General features: G+C 36.5%; 1 protein-coding gene across 3 annotated transcripts in view; it reads right to left on the bottom strand.

Annotated features, from left to right (window-relative positions):
* Positions 1 to 22,432, bottom strand: part of GPC5 (glypican 5) — a gene marked incomplete at its 5' end in the record, with an annotated part of 1,368,327 nt that overhangs the window by 1,040,654 nt on the left and 305,241 nt on the right. For all 3 annotated transcript variants that reach the window (XM_082366023.1, XM_082366025.1, XM_082366024.1), the window contains one exon: positions 18,108 to 18,233. In XM_082366023.1, the coding sequence (XP_082222149.1) occupies positions 18,108 to 18,233 (126 nt within the window). The remainder of the gene's footprint in view (positions 1 to 18,107; positions 18,234 to 22,432) is intronic.

Raw genomic sequence — 22,432 nt, 5'->3', positions numbered from 1 at the left:
TTCCATATTTCATATAAATTTTTAAAATGTGTTTCACTGGAACTATAATACACATCTGTGCTTAGTGACATACATAATAATGAAATCCACAGCTTTTGAAGACTCACCTTCACAGGTAACTGCCAGGTTATAGAATATATCAGAATAAACATGTTTAAAACCTGAGTTATCATACACCTATCATGGAAAATGTTATGCTAAATATACATTTTCCATCTGATTGTTAAAAATTATGCCTTAGAGACTTACAGTATGCTCTTCATACTGCATTTTGGAGACTTTCCTTTGGAAAAGAGAATGAGAATTTCAACAATATGGTAACAATGCCTACCGTAGGCTTACTACAGCCTTATAACTGCCGCTGGGATCAGCAAGGTTGAACACGGCAATTTAGAAGTAATTCCATGATAGCAGCCCCCTCTTTCCTGCAGTATATTCAAAAGAAATAACTTGAAATACTATTTTGAAATATCTCAAATACATAAATTATTTCAAGTATCACATATTTTATAGAGACTAAAATATAGGTGATATTCTGGATTTTTCGCAACTGTTGGCATTAACTGGATGTAGATGCAATTTGGCTTACAAAGATTTTTAACCTCTTCAGCTTCTCCTCTCATGTCCACCACTTTTCTCCCATCTCCTACCACCCCGCTAACCCTGCCCCATACTCATTTCACTCTACTCTTTATCCAAGACTCTTTCCCCCATATGCCTTCACAGCTGGAGTTCTTCTGCATGACGTTCTCTCTCCTCCTTACCCCTTTTTATCTAGAGAGCTCCTACTTACCCTGCAGGACTCTGTGAACATCATTCTGTTAAATCAGGTTCCTTAGAAGCAGATTCTTGGCCCAGAGATTTAGTAGAGAAGTGCTGTCTGACAAAGGGGAGTGAGGGATGCGGGCCATGGCCAGAGATAAAAGAGACGTGAGAATGGGTCTCGGCTGGCTGGCATCTAGCTTCCTCTGCTCCCACCAGGATGCACTGAAACACAAACCGCAGCATGGAGTTCACTCCACCTTGAGGCGATGATGCCGCTCTCCTGGGCCTTAGTCATTGCCTCTTGGCTAGGGCCTGGGGAGGGGGTCGGTGTTGAGGAGTGGTGCATGGATTCTGAGCTGGGGGGCAGATTTGTGGAGAGGATGCCAGCTGTGAGTTGTTAACTGCCAACACCTCCAGCAGTGGGGGGACGGATGAGCTGCAGGTCAAGGGGAGGGCGGAGTAGAGCAGAAGCAGCAGGATCCAGTAGACCCCTTTACTGCCTGACTTCCAGATGCTTCTCCAATATACAGTTGACCCTTGAACAATTCAGGGGCTAGAGGCGCCAACCCTCAGCACGGTAGAAAATCCACATAGAATTTAGGTAGCCCTCCGTATTGGTGGTCTCTTAGTATCCATGGTTCCTCTGTATCCAAGGATCTGCATCTGAGGATTCAGCCAACTTGGAATCACATAGTACTGTAGTATTTACTATTGGAAAAGAAGCTGCATATAAGGGGACTCTTGCACTTCAAACCCGTGTTGTTCAAGGTCAACTGGAATCCCATAGCACACTGCACATCACCATGCCGGCACACACTACAGGCTACCACAGGTGCTATAATTCTCAAGAAGGCAGGGATCACTGCTACGAATTTTAACACTGTAACTAGGCCTTGCACTCAGTAGGTGCCAAATAAATATTTGTTCAACATTGTTCAACAGTGAGAAAGCTAAAATCCCCTAATAGAAATTTAAGATACCAAGTTATTTGTACTCATTTGTACGCAACTAGAAATCATCTCCTTCATTAAGATAAACAAGAGAAAGATTCTTGACTTTCACATTCTTTCATTAAGAACCCTCTGGACAGGGGTGTTTCCTCTCCACACTGTACCACCTGTAAGTTGCTCTCCCGTTTCTTTTGAATTAAAAACTAAACAGTGTGTTTAGTTGGTGAAATCTTCAAGAAGCTGAACAATTTGTCATCTGGACTGTTACAAAACTTCTAGCAAGGAAAGCAATACATCTGCAAGTAAAATGAACAAGAAACTGCTAATTAGGCATCCCCAAACAACTATGTGTCTTCCCAGGAACGGCATTAAAATTTTTGTAACGATAAGTAAATAATAAAAATAATAATAAAGTTTGCTAGTGAATAGTTCCCGAAAGACACACATTAAAAAGCATGATAAATTATGCCAGTACAAGCACTAATGGATCGGGTTTGGGTATGCTTCTTGAGGCTTGCTATGTTGACTTGGATGGAGTCCCAAAGAGAAGCTGACTTGCATCTTGCATGAATAAATTCCTAATTAGCTGCCCAGTCCTGAAGCTTTTCCAATTTATAAACAGCTTGATCTGAGGGCCTGGACAATGCATGGAATTTTGGCCAAAGAATATTTTTAAATTGTAGAACTATATAATATTGAAAACATTATGTTCTAAACAGAAATCTTTATCCAAAATACGTACACTAAAAATTATATATATTCACCTTGTGTAAAGAAGATCATTTCATTTCTAACATTTCTTTTAAAGGAAATAATACTATCATTAATAAATCATAAATTTCCTTTCCAGAATTTTTTTTCTGGAGATGCTATACTAAGAACAGTATGATTGATATTTACCTAATATTTATTTGCAGTTAGCCAGCAGTCTATTATGGTCAGTATTTAGAAATAGACAAATAGCCGTTATTATGCAAAACTCTACATATTATATCATGTATATTTGTATGAAAGAATAGTGATTTTAAATGCCTCACCTCCTGAGCACAGCTACAGATCCACACATGGCTTAAATAATTAATTTCCATTGGTGATACCAAATATGAAAGGAGGATACAATCAATGCTTTTCTTCCAGAAATATGCAATACTTAAAAGTCTGGCTGTGTAAAGGCTTCAACCATCTGATATGCAAAATTCATTATGTAGAAGGTGCTCTGTATATCAACATGGAATTCCATCAGATACCAACTCTGCTCTAAAATCTTTATCCAAACAAGAGTTATATATTTTCTACAATAAGATTGACCACATCATGACATCTAAACTTCCTTATGAGGAGAAATGGGCCCTTTCCCACTTTAAAAAGTCTAAAGTCTTAGAGGGACTTCCCTGGCGGTCCAGTGGTCAAGACTCTGCGCTTCCACTGCTGCGGCCATTGGTTCGATTCCCTGGTCAGGGAACAAAGATCCCACACACCTCGAGCGGCGCGGCCAAAAAAATTTTTTAAGTCAAGTCTAAATTTTTGGAAAAAAATAATTACTCAAAAAAAAAAAATTTTAGGGACTTCCTTGGTGGTCCTGTGGTGAAGAATCCGCCTTCCAATGCAGAGGACGCGGGTTCCATCCCTGGCCAGGGAACTAAGATCCCACGTGCCGTGGGGCAACTAAGCCTGGGCGTCACAACTACTGAGCTCACGTCTCTCAACTAGAGAGCCTGTGTGCCACACACTACAGAGCCCACGTGCTCTAGAACCCACGTGCACAACTACAGAGCCCATGAGCCCTGAAGCCTGCACGCCACAACGAGAGAGAAGCCCCCATGCCACAACTAAGACCCGACACAGCCAAAAATATGTAATAAAATAAATAAATAATAAAGAAATCTTAAAAAAAATTGTAATGCCCTAAGGCAGTGGTTTTCATACTTGATTGTGCATCAGAATCATTGGGAGAGCATAGATTCTGGGGCCCCAGCCCCAGGGTTTCTGGTTCAGTAGAGGCCTGGGGTGGAGGCCTGAAAATTTGGGAACCACACTTTGGGAACAGTGACTGTACTAAAAGTTTGGAAAATAAAAAATATATATCTCAATGGCATAAGTTCTTTCATGTTTTTTCAGGGAACATTACACTGCATTTCTCCTTAACTATGTATCCCTACACCTTAAAGGTGACATCTTTATGTAATATAATTAGTATTTATCTTAAATAAACATCTTTCTTCCTCACTAATAGGTTAGGTGTCATGAAAAAAAAATTTCTTCCTGACTAAAATTTAAAATACATATATTTTAAGTGAAAAGTAGAGTGCTTAGATGAAAATAAAAATAAGGCAAACCAATATATAAATTTCAGAAAAATAAAAGCAAATGTATAATCAACTATGTATTGGATGATAGCATACCTGAATGTATGGTTTTAATATAAAGAAACAGATTAAAAGCTATGATTATATTAATATCTGGAATTAATTTTTTATACCACTCACATGCTCTCCATACATGAATTTCCAGTATGATTATGACACATCTCTCTTGTATTTTATTTCAAAATATAAGAAATCATCCCCTGATAAGCTTATTTGCTCTGATATGGATGTACAGGAACTGTAGTAAAATAAACAAGCAAGAAAAACATTCACTACCAATGACCAAGTTCTCTCCTTATCCCAATCCACCCTACTCAGTCCACTTGGGCCACTGTAACAGAAACACCATGAACTGGTGGCTTATAAACAACCAACACTTATTCCCCACAGTTCTGGAGGCTGGGAAGTCCAAGATCAAGGTACAGTAGTGAGGGCCTCAGTCCTCGTTTATAAATGGCTGTCTTTTCCCTGGGTCCTCACATGGGGGAAGGAGTGAGTGAGCTCTGTGGGGTCTCTTTTACAACGGCACTAATTCCATTCATGAGGGCTCCGCCTCATGACCTAATCACCTCCCAGAGGCCCCACCTCCTAATATCATCACATTGGAGGTTAGGTTCCAATATACGAATTTGGGGGGTGTGGGTGGACACAAACCTTCAGTCTGTACCACACCTCGCCATCCAGGGTGCAGAGTGAGAGCCAGGCTGGGTGTGGGTTCTACTCAGTTGGGAGAGCAGCGTTCAGGGTGTTCTAATCAGTTCCCTACCACTCTATGGTCTCCAAACCACCAGTCTGACGTTCAGTGCAGCAGTTACCATTTTCTGTTTTACAAAATTCCTATCTCAAATAATTCTAAACCTTACACTGAAAGACTATTTAAGAAACCTTTATTTGCTTTTATTTTATTTGACGATTCACTTGTATTTTATTTGAAATGCATGGGCTTTCCAAGATATTGTTCCTCAGCAAGGTATCTTTTTATATGTGAGAAAAATATATGAAAATTTTCCTTTAACATTTATATGAATAAATTTATTTTAATTTTTTTTGGGAAAAGGACTGAAAGCACATGGTGAATTATAAAAGCACACAGAATGGTGAGCAATCATTCTTTCCTTCCTATACATGTCCTCCAGTTCTCTTCTGCAGGTATGTCCATATAACTACAGGTACAAGCACATCTTTCTTAAAAATCGAAAAACTATATTCCATTTTTAACATACCATAACAATTCATTATTTTCCTATTAATGGGCATTTTGGTTTTCCTTACACAACCATAAACTATGTACAATGCAATCTCTATTGTTTACATATGTTGGTATGTATGAAGATAAATTCCTACATGTGAAACAGCTGCTCCATAGGTCATATGCATTTGAAATATTGATATGTGTCATCCAATTGTCCTTCAAAGACACAGAAGTCAGAAATAATTGCTCCTTCTACTGAGGTATTTAAATACCTTTTTCTTCACACTTTGGTCAATGCTGTGAATTATAAAATTTAATGATCTTTATCAGTATAATAACTGAGAAAAATAACTTGTTTTTTAATTTCGTTTGCACTTATTTAATTTGTGTTGGAAATTCTTTAACTTGCATGGTTGAGGCTATTTTTTTCATATGTTTAAAAACCTCTGATAAATTTCTGTGAACTGTTTATTGATGCAATTTTCTATTAGATGTTCAGTGTTTTTATAACTCTTATGAGGAAGAACTATATTCAGCGGGGATAAGTCCCTCTGTGATATAGATTGTGCATGTTTTATCCTCAGTGTGGTTACATACTTGTAGTTTCCTTACAGTATGTATTGCTCTGCAAAGAAGACAAATCTCCCAGATAAAACAAGTGTGACAGATTTTCATTCACTGTGAATTATAATGGTTTATTCTTCAGAGGCACATGATCAGTTTCTTTCTCTTTTTCATTTTCTCTCTCTCAAAACACACACATCAGCCAGTACGGAATGGTAAGTTTCTCTTTGGTTTCTCTCCAACTTTATATTCAAAATTACTCTCCAAGAAGCATCCAGATTATATCAGTCCTGGCTCGATGCCTCCAGTGACTTCTCCATGCACCTAGAATAAAATCCAAACTTCTTCTCTGGCCCATGCAATCTGACACTTGCCCGTCTACAATCTCATTCCAGACAATCCTCTTGCATTATTTGCCTCACTATGCTCCACCCATGCTGATTTCCCTTCTGTTCCGTAGACACATGAGGGATGATGTTCTCTCTACGTGGAAAAATCAGATCTTCCCACATTTTCAGCTTAAATGTGACTTCCCCAGAGAGGTTTTCCCTGGAGACTTAATCTAAAACACACCATCTTTAGAAGAGCTCCAGGAGAGCACCAACTTGCCATCTCAGTCATCACCTAGAACACTACTTGTGATGCTTAATTTTACATGCCAGCGTGGCTAGGCCACGACACCCAATAGTTTTGCCAAAGATTCATTTAGATATTGCTGTGAAGGTATTTTTTAGACGTGATTAACATTTAGAACAGTAGATTCTGTTTTTGTCAATCCCAATCTCCCAGTTTATCTCTCCCCCTACCCCTCCTTTCCTCCTGATAACCGTAAGTTTGTTTTCTATCTGTGACTCTATTTCTGTGTTGTAAGTTCATTTGTACCATTTTTTTTAGATTCCACAAATAAGTGATATCATATGATATTTGTCTGACTTATTTACTTCACTTAGTATGACAATACACACTACTATATATAGAATAGATAACTAATAAGAACCTGGTGTATAGCACAGGGCACTCTACTCAATACTCTGTAATGACCTATATGGGAAAAGAATCTAAAAAAGAGTGGATTTATGTATATGTATAACTGATTCACTTTGCTGTACAGCAGAAACTAACACCACATTGAAAATCAACTATATTCCAATTAAAAAAAAAAACAAACAGTAGATTCTGAGTGAAGCAGACTACCTACATGATGTAGGTGGGCCTCGTCCAATCAAGTTGAAGGTCATAAGAGAAAAGACAGACGTTCCCAGAAAAGGAAGAAATTCTACCTCCAGATTGTTTTTGGATTCAAGACTGTAACATTGACTTTCAACAGAATTTCCAGCCTGCCAGCTGCCCGGCAGATCTCAGGTTTGCCAGCCCCGACAAACCCATGAGCCAATTCCTGAAAACCTCTTTCTAAATATAGAAGACAGATGATGAGAGGTAGATAGATACTATTGGTTCTATTTCTCTGGAAACCCTAATACATCAAATACATTACTATATATTTATCACATAGGAAGCCGTCTCACTGCAGGTTTTATGTTTATACTGTGCCTCTTTCTACCCCACAGAGCATGACCACTTACTTTTGAAGAAACATATATGGAAAATTGAGAAGCATGACTTCAAATTAGATGGCAAAGACTCAATTCCAAACCAACAGTGCCATACATTTTTAACTATTTTGCAATGCTACTTATATTTAAATATTCCATGCTCACTAAAAGAAGACATTCATTTTGTTTGATACAAAATAATTTAAATATATTACTCTAAAATGGTGATTTACTGATTCAATACCCCTAAAAATGCCTAGGTCCTGTTTAGAATAATCTAAAAAAGGACCACTATTTCATCCATATCCATAATTAATTGTCATTTCATATTTAATGTATGTAAAATTTATATGAAAATGTTTATATCATCACACATCATATATTAATGCCTTCCTGGCTAGCAAAGAGTCTTCACTTTATTAGGAGGAGGGCTTTCTTGCTGTCAGAACTGCATAGAATGAGGCAAAGAAATGAGCAGCTTTGTACCAATTTAGGTACAAGTTGGCTGAGGCTGATAGAGGGAACTCAAGAATTAAATGGCATTTCTTAAAATGAAAATACCATTCTTTACATAGAAATGTTATGAAAAATTTAAGCACTATCCTGAAAGTGTATAGAGAGCAAAATTTTCTTACTGGTTTTTCCCTTCTCACAACCATTATTCAGAGTTTTGTACTGTATCGGATGAACTGGTTTTTAGGCTACTTTCCAAACTTGAGACTCATTTCCTTCATGATTCTAAGACTCTTGGGTTTCTTATTTAATACTCCAAAGATTTATAACTTGAACTCTTTGTGGCTACATTACATATAAAAATGATTAAAGATAGAGCTTTGAAAGTGGATTATACCAAAAAAAAATACTCAAAAAAAAATAATTTGCATTCATTTATTTCCCAGGAGAAAAAAAATTAAAACATTCCCTCATTTCAGTATAGTCATGAGAAAATGAAATCTTCAGAACAATGAAATACATAATTATAGTAATCATGCCAGTCAAAACATACAGGTCAATACCCTTCAAATGTTACATTCATTAATGTGCAAGTAATTTCAAATCAGATTTGGGGAACTCGTTTGTTTTGAGGAATGCATCAGAAAATAAGGATCCTGATGGTTGGTCAAGAAAATGTGCTGATAACCAATGGGCTGTTCTCATAAAATAAGTGAGACTAAACTAGACTCTATTTGAAGAAGAAAGTATCATAAATCAATGACTGTTCTCTTTCATCTCTTCTGGCATTTTATTCTAAAATATGATAAATCATTCACTGATGAATTTATATCCTCTGTTATGGAAGCGTAGGAACTAGACTAAGAAAAAATATATATGCCATCTTTACAGATAAGCAAACTTACAGCTATTTTAGTAAAAAGGGAAGAGTCCTTCACTTCTAAGTTCAATATGAAAATGAAGGAAAAGTAAGGAACTGCTCAGGCTAAGGTAAGAATAAACTTCCCGGAGCCCTTGAGGGCTGTTGCTGCTTTGCAATAACAAAACCTGCACTCACAAGTCTATGGAACTGTGATGACATCTGTATCCCTAAAGAGATAACAACTTCTGTGCCAAACAGATGGGAAAAGGTCCTTTAGGTTTCCACTTCAGTGAACTTCTATCTTGCTGTCTCTTATTTTTTTCATCTTTCTCTACACACAATCTCTGATGGAAGCAAGTAACAAGCTAAAAATAGCTTCCTTGTACCATGTCAGTCTGGCAGGAACCTGAGTAGTTAGACACACCATGATGACTGATGTTCAACCTCATTTTGTTTTAGTGATTCTATTTATGATATGTATTTCCTTTGGGAACTCAATGGATGAAGAGAAATGACTCTAAGTGTAGCAGCCTTAAAACTATCATGTCACCAAAACAATCTGTTGTATGATGTACTGATATTTAGCATGGCTTCAGACATTTATTTCCAGTCAACGGGTAGTTCATTATGATCAACTCTAAGACAGTGATTGACTGTTCCCAAACTACTGCTTGGGAGTAAAATATTTTTCATTTATCTTTATAATGTTTTTTCTTTGTATCTTAACGTTTAGTTCTCCCTTGAGAAAACTGATGTATTGCGTGGGTACAAGACAGACCACAACTCTCCAAATTCTCCAAAAACTGGAGCATTTGATAAACTGCCTATTAAGATATATTTTCTCTACTTCTATCCTCAATGAAATAATTCTTTCAACTATTAATAAGGCACTATTTCCTACTTCCAATCCAAAATCCCTGATATTACTTTTTACTGACTCATAAACCAACCTTCACAGGTCTGTTTTCCAAATGGAAGTTTTCTGATCCATGATAGAAAACCTCCAATGAAGAGAGAAGCTTAATACAATAGTGTTTCATTCCTACTGAAGTAAAGGAATATAAACTGCTCAATAAGAAGATTTAATAGTTTTTGAATGTTTACTATGTGATAGCCAGTATTCTAAATGTTGATGTGAATAACTTATCTAATTCTCAAATATGAGATAGGTATTATTTTCAGCCACATTTTAAAGATAAGAAAACTGATGCAATTAGAAGTTAATAAACGTGCCTGAAATCACAGAGCTATAGTGGCTAATCTTTATTAAGAACCTTAGTAGCCTGGCTCTTCAGCCTATGGTCCTAACCTCTGAGCTTTTACCGACTTTCTGAATAAGTGGCTACACTATAATGAACAATGGAAAGCTTAATACTACGTAGTCAGGACACGCCCATGAAGCCCAAATGAAAGAGTGCTGAGAAGGAGAAGAGAAAATCTGAAAGGTTACACACAAATGGAAATAATGCTGTTGAAGAGGTCACCAAACTCGGAGCACTTCATTCAAAAATGCATTTGCTCCCATTCTGCTTCTTGCTTCCAGGTCAGCTGATGAAAATTCCATCCAACCTTAAAGATTTTGTAAACCATTCATACTTGTAATCCTTTGAACAGTGTTCATCTCCTCTTTATCTGAATCTGATAAGAAACGGCTCATGTCTGTCTTGTCCATCACTGTATCCCCATCATTCAGAAAAGCATATGTGACAGAATAGACCCTTGACAACATAATTTTTATTATGCCTTATATTTTTTATTTATTATGTTTTATTATAAAATTTTCAAACATACAAATACAAAGAACCCACAATACACCTTCCATGACTATCCACACACAGAAAACCTTGTTTCACATATAGTATTACCCTCTTCCCCCCATTCACTGAATTATTTTAAAGCAAATTCCAGACATCACCTTAGCTCATCTCATCCATATATATTTCAGAGAATTTATTTGAAATGAATGGAGACCCATATCATATTACCTCTTTTATTAAATAGCTTTCAAATCTCCTCAAACAAATGAGATTTCCTCCTTCCTTGAAAGTCTGTGGGATTTTTTTTGTGTCTCTCTTGTTTCACAGTATCTGTCTTACTGTGTTCATATTGTGAACATGTTCTCTACTGTGTTTGGAATCTAAGTCCCTGAGGTGGGGACAAAGTCTTACCTTTGTATCCCATTCAAGGTCAATTGCAGTATTGAACATGGAATCTAGTTTTCTGTCTCCTTCCCACCAGTTCCAAATACATGTAAAAGGATGCCAAAATAGCACTCTTTCCATTTCCGTTTCAGCTGAGAACAAGACGATAGACAGTGTTCCAAACTGAGGTGCTAGACATAAAAAGCAGATGGCTGAAAACTGGTTTTGAGTCCTTCATCTTGGCGTCCATCTTAATTGTATTGAAGGATTGAGATTGAAGCGGCCAAGGGAGAGAATTTCTTTGAAGAAACTTGGACTGCTGTGTCATCCCCACATTCATTCATCCTAAGTGAGAAAGGCTGAGGGATCCTTGGAAGTTGAAGGATTAAAAGGACTGGTGGTTGATCCATGCCTAAGAAAATGGAAGGCGGTCCATGCCTGTAGCAGAAGTTGCCTGCCTTGCAGCAGAGTAAAGAGAGGCAGCTCCACTGAATACAGGCTGTTCTTCCACCAAAAGCAGGAGAGAGAAGCAAAGTTTCTGTGGTCTAGAGTGGACCATGCAGGAGAAAAGAACCCAACCAGAAGATCTCAGCAGAAAGAAGCCAGATGGAAAAGATTAGAAGAGGCATTATCTTGAGCACACAGAAGCCCTAGAACATCAGTCTTAATAGCCACCAAGTTAGCAATCATCAATGAAAGATACAAAATTATCAGCCAAAAAGAATATTCCTTTCTCTCACTCCTTCTCTCTCACTGCTGCCCCATTGTCCTGCCAGCTCCAAACATGCAGGAGTCAGAAACATTGGCTGGAGAACAAGGAGAAGTCAAGGTTGGCACGTGGACCTGAAGTGGTTCACCCCCAACTACAGGTGCCTCTGAGACTGGAGCAGTACCTCATGGCAATGCAGAGAAATGGCCGCTTTAAGTGAAGTTTTGAGTATCAAGTCAGCCTAGACCTTTTTACTGAATTTAGACTTTCTTCGGGCTGAATTTGATTACTGAATTTAGACTGTTTATGGAACTAATGACAATAAAAGACTCTTCAGACATTTGACAAAAAAAATTCTGAGAATTGGCTGTGATTTCATTCTAGAGACAGGGAAAAGCAGCCTTCAGAGTGGGTTTAGTGAAAGTTTCTACTTTCACCTTTGAGTCCAGCTCCCTAAATGTAATGATTGTACTGCTTAATAGGAGACAACTGACTACGAAGCAAATAAGCCAGTAAAGAAAGATTCAAAAGAAATGCCTCGGTTCAGAAGATGAGACACCATGCAATTATTGCCAAATTAATGGAGCATTTCTTAGAAAATAACAAAATGTGTATATTGACCTGAGAAGAATGGATATTTTCCTAGGCTTTAATACTAGTTAAGAATGTCAGAACTTGGAGAAAAGTTGATAAAATGTGCATCCCCTTGCTACCTTCTCTTATTTTCTACAGAACCAAACTATGGGATAACTATTTTAGACACTATCTTTTAAATAAAAATTATCTGCCAAGCAAGTATACTATAGTAAGGCAGAAAGATGGTACACAGCCAAGAACTCTACACATTTTATGCTCATTCAGAACATAATACATCAGTCATACTGATACTCGTCCCATTGGACCTAGACTGTGTATTCTACAACATGAGGAATTCGACAGTCTGATAATATATCTAAAACCACACTTTTTATTTCTGCCACAAAAGAGCAAAAATGTTTCAGTTCTTCCCATGCTGAAGATAGCAGACTCAGCTTTTGACCTTGGGCAGGCCTTGGCATTTTTACCCACCCCCAACCCAGATGCCTCATTTATGATAAAGACAATCAGACATAATATGTCTCTAAGACAGGAGGTTCTTAGAGTTCTTTAGAGTCTGGTTTCACCAAATGTCTATGGAAGTACACACAATGGGACAGGCATGATCTTAAGGTTAAGATAGAAAAAAAAAAAAAATCAGTATCCAGGGTCAGCCATAGGTAGAAACTTTCATGATTCATCTCTCTTCTTCTCATTTTTCCAACACTCAATTTCATTTTGGAACCATATATTACCCACCAAAATATTATCACCAAGCCACATCCCCAAATCACCATAACTTAGTTCTCACTAACACTTATAAAAATTCCTTTTCCTCAGAGTCCTGTTATCTTTAAAAAATTATTGATAGGTGTTCAAGGACATTGCTCTTAGCCTCTCAGATATAGAAGCTGTGTTATGAAATAAATTTCAGTAGATAGGAAGATATATGACATATAAATGCAAAAAAGTATTCAAAGTGTCATGGTGGATTTAGAGGTTACAATAAAACACAAATGAGGGAATTCATTCCACTAGGACCCAAGATAAAAGTGGGAGTTTGGCAAAACTGTATACACAGTTGTATGGAGAAAATGATTTGGTTCAAAATATTTCATTAATAGTGGAAATATCAAGGTCCATGGCAGATTGTTGCAATGGGGTAGGAATGGGGACGCCTTGTAGTCACCCCTTTTAAGTGACCTCCAATTCTGAACCAAGTAAGACAGGCCATAGGTATGATAACAATGATGATTATTACAAAGGTTTAATTCAGTATTATAAACCTGATTGAAGAGGTAGAAATTGCAAGGGGAAAAAAAAATAGAAAACAGACTAGTGTTTAAGTCATAAAGAACATACTGCCTTTGCATAAGCAACATAGGAAAAAAAAGCAGTTGTTACAGTAATAAAATTCAGAACAATCCTGAGACCTGGTTGGGTTTAAAATGTAGTCCGTGACATTTGGAAACTAAGCCAGGTGTTTAAAAAATATATAATATGTAGGAAGGTCAGGAAGAAAAAGAAAATTTGAAGATGAAGTGGCTTTCCAGATAAATAATGGGTAAAGGAGAAAAAAAAGTGAGGTAAAAAAAAGTTATGGCCAGAAAAAATGTCATTGTCTGGGTGGAAAGAAAACTGATAATAGATAAGTATAAAATCTCAGATTTTTAAGGTATTATATTTTTATCTGATTTTTTAAAAATTTGATTCTAATATGTTGAGAAGGGGCACCTTATCGTAAGAGTTCAAAAAGAAAACACTGGGTTAGGAAAGAAGCATTACAGAACATTAACTACATCAAGATGAAGTAGAAATCACATGGATTATTAATTTTGGGGGGATACTTAACAGCTATTGGCTAGTTTAAGAGTTGTTGCGGAAGTTATAAATTCCTGGAGATCGAGGGAGAGTTACTGGATTATCTGTCTATTAATCAAAAGGGAAAAGGAAGCCCTGGTAATTAAGTAGCTGTCACCTGAACTTCAGTACTCAGAAAGATGAGCGCAAGCCATCAAACAATCAATTTGCAATCACAAGGATCTGAGAACAGAGTAAGCACTGTCAGGCCTTTCAGAGAACAATTTTGTTTCGCGATGAAGAGACAGGAGGGGTAGATAAGAGGGACTTTAAGAGTTAGAGACTATGTGGATTTCAGTAATACATTTTCATCGTTAATCAGAAATCATCTGAAATCATCTGAACTGTGGACCTCGGTGTCGTGATAGTGTATATGGTATGCATGCACTCTTTAAAATCATTTGAATTAAAATAGATTTTGTTTCATGAATTAATATGCTACAACTATTTGAGATATTTTATCTACAACCACAGAGGAATTCCACCTCTTTTGATGAGCACAAAGGTGATTTGACCCAGTTTATAGGCCTGTCATAATACTGAAACAATTTGTATGGTTCTCCTGTTCTTTGAGGCAGCACGTCTATGCACATAAATAATCTGACCAATCATCTCCTAAAAAATGCCTCCAGGGGAAGAAATCTTGCCAAAATAATCACTTCGTTCTTAACAATGAATGATATGCTCAATCTTGGCCACAAATTTATCCTATTGATGTGTTTGTCATAAATTCTCTAGAATGAACTTGATGAGTATTATAACCCAGCATAAGAAAGGAAAGAACCCCTATGATCCCCAAATGTGGTATAAATTCACTTGATATTCATTTCTTCAAAATTTGAAGGCATTATTTGTATCAACCAACTGCAGGTCTCTGAAATGAATATTCTATATGGGGATCTTAGCGTTTTCACACACTGATCGCTGCTATACTCTGTTTATTCTCAAGGAAAAAGCAGCTAATAGTTCGGGATTGTAACATTCATTAGAACTTGACTTTACATTGAAGCCATCTTAGATTACTGAACTACTGAATTTTTGAAACATATCCATTAATGATTTGAAAAAAATTATATCACAAAATTACTACAAAAATCCAATTTGGTTAGAAATGAAATGTAAAACTAGTGCTTTTATTTCAAAAAAGAATTATAAAAAGAAAAAAAGCAATAAGGGCTCATAATTCTAATATCACTATAACATCTGTTTCCATTAAATATAAATAAATACAATGGAAATAAAATATAAAGCCTCCCCAGTACTTTAAATATATTAGCAGTTTTCATGTAACTGTCCAGAAATATTCTATGTGCAATGAATGTCAGTACTTTTATTTATGCAAATCTGTTGATAAAATATTTAATATCCAACTTTTAACTTTTTATTGGAGTATAGCTGCTTTACACTGCTGTATCAATTTCTGCCATACAGCAAAGTGAATCAGCCATGCGTAGACATATATCCCCTTTTTTGGGATTTCCTTCCCATTTAGGTCACCACAGAGCACCGAGTAGAGTTCCTTGTGCTGTACAGTAGGTTCTCATTAGTTATCTATTTTATACATAGTAGTGTATATATGTCAATCCCAATCTCCCAATTCATCCCACCCCCCCGATATCCATACATTTGTTCTCTGTCTGTATTTATTTTTACTTGAAATTATTCCACTTTGGCAGATATAAATATGAATCATTTTTGACTGCCACGTAATATTCCATTGTCAATATACCATGATCAGTTAACTAGATATGATGGATATTTATATTTCAGCATTGAATTTGCACTGAAAAAACAAATTCTTTTCTAAATTTATTTCAAGAACTGGCTGAGCCACGAATGAAATTACAATTTAAATTATATTTTAAAAAATGTCAAAGTACACATGAGAGTTTTCTCAAGATCAAACAGAAAAGAAATAACACCCCATCAACTTACTCTGAAGCATTAGGGAATAAAGTTTTGGGAGAGTTCAATGAGATGATTCTTGTGAAACCTCAGCTGAGTGCTAGCAAATAATTAGGGCTAAAAATGTTCATTTGGGAAGTAGCCTAGAGATGGTGGTAGGGAACCAGTGTGTGAGGTTCATCTGCTGGCCCAGAGAAGCAAGGGAGAAGGTTGGTGACCCATGAGATAGGGACAAAAGAGGGGAAAAAAAAAAAAAAAACACTCTCAAAAAAGGGAAAATGTCAGCTAAGGTGATGAGCTAGAAGGGCTGTTTGAGAAAAAATTAAGCAAAGTGAAAGGTGTTCACAAGAGAGTGAAGTCACATAGGGCCCTTAGAAGCAGCTGACAAACAGGAGGCTGGGTGGTATAGAAAAGAGAAGACAGGAGCTGGAAGCAAGTGAGAATAATGAGAATTGCTCACTTTCTTTACCAGAAATGTGCACACTTCCCAAGGAGGGTTCTTGCTAAAGATGAGCTTTCTTTATTCATAAACCATGAATGAGGTCTTAAAATATATATCATGTAGAAGAAAATATATTTTTCAGTTGAAAATACTCTCCTTCTAAAAAGTTTTCCCAAATCATTGATTTCTCCAACAGTATTTCCTATTATACAAACCTCAGACCAAATAGAGAGGAATGGGACAAACTGAAACTAAGAGTCCTGCAGTTCTAGAATCAAATGTATAATGTAATGTGATATATTAAATATATTTATATTCTATACTAAATTGTTCATTAATCATGAAATTCTCATTAGCCCTTGTAGAAAAATTGTTAATACACAAAAATATTCAATTCCAGTTTGAACAATGTGAAAAGAGAAAGTATAAGTCAAAGTAGAATTAATTACTAGGTCTAAGTGGCAGAAATCTTATTAACATGAATACTGTAAGAATTCAAAATACTGTGCATGCTATGATTGCTCTCAGTAAAGGCAAGACAAATATATTTAAGAATACATTTCAGCATCCAAGGGGCATAATGAAAAAACAACACTAGCCATGTCAGCCAAATTTTTTATTTAAATTTAAGTATAGTTCCTGCCTTCAATAATTATTTTCTGTGAAATCAAAGATTCCCTATGAGATATTTGGATGTAAACTACAAGTAATCATTAAATATATCAGGAATGCAACCTTTAACTATAATGAATATGATCACACAGAAATAAAGTTTTTACTACATAAATTTATATTAATATTAATCACAGTATATGTTTATCATAGTAAATTGAATTTGCTAAAGGACACTTTAAATGAACTCATCATTCTAGTGGTAACTAAACTACCTATCTTTATACAGAGTAGGCGTGTTTATAAATCAGAAAGTTTATCACCTTACCTTTTGAGCAGATTGCTCAAAATAGAATACACTAAAACATTTGAATCCAAACACGGCACAGGTCTACAATCTATGATAATCACCAGCATTGGAAAATCAAAGGACTAATTCCTGGCCAATTGTATTGACCAACACTATTGTTACAGAGGGAGAATCTAGGACTTTTTCAAGCTCAGGTAATTACTTGCGAGCACAACCAGTTATAGGAAGTAAAGGAAAATAAACTCTAGAAATTCTAGATGGTGAGAAAAAAAAGGTGAAAAATTTCACTCCTGAGCTTGAGAACAATTGACAACATACAAATAAACAATGCCTCAAACAGACATACGTAAAAGTACCAGCCCTCTTTCCCTCTCCCTCTCTCCCTCTCTCTCTCACACACACTCATACACTCAGAGACAATTGTAGGATGAACATATTAATGCTGCTGTGACATATATCCACATAACAAATCTTTGCATAGGTATTCACATTTCACCGAATGTCCTCTTTCTAATACTCATAAAGTTAAAAAAAAAAAAAAAAGATACCTGAGAAACAAGACAGATTGGCTAGAAGTTAAGTAATACTTCACTGAAAAAGTGGGATTGTTGGGTAAGCCATAGATAGAAAAGACAAGAGAACTTTCAGAACATCACAGAATGCTATCATATTTCTAAAATGTCAAAAAGAATCAAACTTATTTTTGACAAACTAAAGAGAAGGAGTTAATGTATCCTCTAACCTGTGTGGCAAAGTTAAAACTGAAGTAATGCATTCAAGAACTAGGAAAAGATAGCAAGGATGAAAGTGGCCGTTATGTTTTCACAGACCACTACACATAAAATACCTTTTTACTATATCTTCTCCATTCCAGCACGGCAGTCCATCGCCAGCTGCTAATTCATTTGCACAAAGCTGATCAGCCAGGCCTCCACAGAATGTCCTGTACAGCCGAAGGCTGTTGATAAATTCTCTGAATGGAAAAAACAAAGAAAACAATTAAACCCCAAAATCCATAATAAATAGCATAATTTGTTATGCATAATGTTTAGAATGCAACTTTTAAAATTTTCTCTACTTATTTTCATATATTTTCAATACTTTTCTAACAAGACAAAAACTACATTTTTTTAAAAATGTATTCAAATTTATTCTTTACATAGAAGTTTTCACTGGGTATGAACTTTATATAACTCCAGGTCCAAGAAGTTGTGAATAGTATATGCATACACACATACACACACACACACACACACACACACACACACACACATACACACAAAACCACTTTAGCTTCCCTAAAAGCCCTCACTACCTACTGGCATCTAAACCACAGTGATATTAACTAATTTCTTTTGCATATAGAAATGTCAGACGCTTATAACAAGCTGACTGATTGCTTACTGATTAAAAGTTTAGTAGACTTGGGTGATTTTCCCATCTGGGTCTTCTCTTTGGGGTCTAAGAACATCAAACAATATGTCTTTACTAAATATGAGAGAACCCAGGTATGTAACATACTTCAGAAGCATGAAAATAAAAGTTATTGGAGGGAGTAATATTTAATACATTTATTAAGTTTCTTCCCTCTCATACTATTGGGTTGGCCAAAAAGATTGTTTGGGTTTTTCCTGTAAAACCTGAACGAACTTTTTGGCCAGCCCAACATTTCCCCTTTCACCATCAATTATGGAAAGGGAAAATTCAGCAAAAAAGTTTTTCAATTTAGAAATCCAAGACTTTGGAGTTTTAAAACCAAGGCTTTGAGGTCTCAAAAACTTGAGTTTTAACATTTCAAAAGACCAAGTCCTAAAGACTTTAGCTCTGAACTTTTTAACATAAACAATTGTTTTGGGGGAAAAGAAATGAAAAGCCACTAGCCTGATCCAGAGGAAATGCCCCCTCTGGACTAAAAGGCAGGGAGGGACAGGAGATGGAAACGTTGGCAGGAAAGCAAACTTCAGAAATTCGTGGGATGAGTAATTAAAATATAGCCATCATGAAACTGCATTCTCCATTGATACTTTTAAAATGATTTCTTTAAAAATGAAATTAAAGAGCAGGGGTGTCTATAAATTATAGCTGGAATAAACAATTTTTTTAAATTAAATCTAATTTTGACAGCACTAATGCTCAACCGTTTCAACTTGTAATTCTCTTATTGGTTTTCAAAGAACTAACTGTAGAAACTGATGGAGTTGTAAATAACCACTACTCTGTTGGAAGGATAAATATAACTTTCAAATATGTAAGATCTGCGATCATAGAGAAGATCAGAAGTTCCCATGGCAAGTGTCTGGTGAGTATTTAATCAAATTTTTAGCAAAGCTTGACCGGACAAGTGATAACAAAATGGTTGCAGGAATCACAAATCTCTAACTCATGCTCAATCAAAGAAAAAAAAAAAATGATGCTTTATTTTTCTCACTAGCACAGTTAAATGCTTATCTATATTTTATCGATTTCCTCTACTAGAAAATAAGTCTCTCCTTGATGGCTGTGTTCCACTAACTGGAATGCATGAACAAACATCAATTCTCATGCTGCAGCTATGAAAACATAATTGATGAAATTGCCTGGTTCTTTCTTAGAGAGGTGGGGTTTAATGAACAGGAAGATGTATGGCTCCTGTCCTGAATTCTATTCACTATAAATGACCACATGTTTGGAATCAAAGAATCTTTTAGAAATGAAGAGGCCTGGCACAAACGGCTGCAAATGTTGAGACCTTCAAATTGATTGTGTAAAACTGAATAGATAATTTTTGGCCCCCAAACCTCCTACTTCACTCTTGGTAAATGGTGCCTTTGTTTCATTTCTCCCTTCACAACCAATCGATCATAAGGGGGAAAGTTCACATCTTTCTTTTCCAGTCCCCTTTCCCAATGCTACTGCCGTTGCCTTAGCTCAAGCCTTGATCATCTTTCTCTGGAATTACTGTACCAGGAGAGCATACCTCCCATCGGTCCCTTTAACAATCACCTCCCATCCTCCATGAGAGCCACCTATAGAAATTCAAATCTGGTAGTCCACAGATTATGCCACGTACTTGCTTAAAGCCATCAATGGCTCTCTATTCTCTACAGCATGAAACCCAAACTTCTTAGAAAGCTATATAAGGTACCCTCTCATCTCAATTTCAGCAACAACCCAAACCACACTTTCGGGTTCCACAAAAGTGAGATGCTTGCTCTTCTCCAAACTTACTTCCATGCCTTTGCCTGCGTTCTCTCCGAAAGGATCGTCTCCTCGAAGATTTCCACTCATTCCATAAACCATCGGCTATCAATTATTTGTCACAAAATACTAAACACTATGGAGTGCCAAGCTGTGTGTTGGCGCTAGCGATTCATAGCTAAAGAAAACAGTCCCTGCCTTCTAAGAATGCACAGTCTGGTAAAAATCCACAATAATAGTACAGTATTAATAAGTAGTGTCACATTTGAAGACAAAGAATCAGGAAATAAGAAGATAACATTTCAGTGTTCCATGCAAAAAAAAAAAAAAAAAAAAACCCACAAACCAAGAAGCAAACAACACCAACAAAAATCCAGGATAAACAAAGGTAAAGAGGAACACTGTGTATTCAGAGACTCATACAGCTAGTTTAGCTAGTAAGGAGTGTGCTTATGGGAATCGCAGTCAAAGACAGGAAGAGGCCAGATTATAGTCGGCCTTGTTGATCGTCATAAGATGTTTCAGTTTTATTCGGGTGGTGAGAGCCATTAATTTTTCCAGCAAGCAAGTGACATCATCATCATCGCAGTATTGTGGAAACAGAAAAGCAGTGAGGTCACTTAGGGGACGATAAGCAAGTCCAAAGGGAGAGGTATGAGGATGGGGAAAAAAACCTCCCAGTCAACATCAGGAAAATGATAGATTTGAAAAACATTAGGAATCTAGAATTGACAGGTAAAGCAAAGGTTTTAAGATAACTTCTAATTGTCTTCCCCTCCCCAGTCAGGTGAACTACCCTTTGAGGGTAGCTTTGTCTTTGTGACTTGCCCTGGGTTCTAGTCATGTACGCAGAAGTGATGTTTGTTCCCTCCAGGCTTAAGCTTTAAGGACCAACACGGCTTTGCCAGCTTCTGTTTCCCTCTCCCCTGATGGCAGGCAGTGTTTCAGATGGCAGCTGCTCTGTAACTCTGAGGCTTAAAGCCAGAGCAACCGCAACTTGAGCAGCAGCCCCGCTGGTCTGAAATGGGCATAGGTTGGGAACAAAAACAATTTTTTTGGTTCTAAACCAATGATAGGTTGAGGTGGTTTGCTACCACATCACAACCTAGTCTCTCTTAATTGATACAAAGATAAGAAAAACAAATGAATAACTGATGGATCATAAGTTCTGAAAAGAAGAGAGGGGAAGGATTATGGAAAACAGGGTGGTTAGCTTTGGAGCAAATTCCCTGAGACTAAAAGAATGGAAGAAAGTCCACGTGAATGTTGAAATAAGGTTTGATTTGTGAGGATAGAAATTGAGCAGAGAACGTACTTTGGAACTCTATATTCTGTGTTTGGCAGTTTTGAGGTCACAGGAATTGAGACTAGTGTTGCAAAAAAGTGGTTGTGTTGAAGGACCAGGAGATCTATACTGGATATAGAAAAATAATAATAAGAGTTGAATTGGTAAGAAATGAAGGGCTCAAATAACTAGAAGCCATAGTGAGGTTAAAAACATTTACCTACTGCCACAGCTCCAGTGAATGTTGATCATGAGAAAAGAATCCATACTTCAGTTCCCAGCTTAATGCTCAGCCTACTTTAAAAAAAAAAAAAAATGCACCAGGCCCTCCTTTTCCAGTTGTACATGAAATGTCACAGTGAATAAAACATTATATTCTTCGGATGATTCAAAATTTAAGTTGCTGGAAGGGTGACTATATCCATACATTTATTTTTCTACCGTCATGAGAATATTTCCAGTTAAAATTAGGAGAAAAATAAATTCAAGATGTTAGAGCCTCCAGCTACTTATCCTTGAAGAGCTGTGTTACGTACATATTGTTTGCTCATCTTGGTCTTAAGACATCTCAAGAATACAGAAATCAAACATAATTATTAAGAGTAACACTCCGAAAATATTTTTTAAAGAGGAAAACATTCTTTGTCAGAATATTTATTCAAAGCCTATATGTCAGAGCCACATGCGAATTTATAATTTCTCATTTGGGA

This window comes from Balaenoptera borealis (genome assembly GCF_965194805.1).
Source record: "Balaenoptera borealis genome assembly, chromosome: 18".
Lineage (NCBI taxonomy): Eukaryota > Metazoa > Chordata > Mammalia > Artiodactyla > Balaenopteridae > Balaenoptera > Balaenoptera borealis.
The sequence above is the reverse complement of the archived record's forward strand: the minus strand, read 5'-3'. Positions and strand labels throughout refer to the sequence as shown.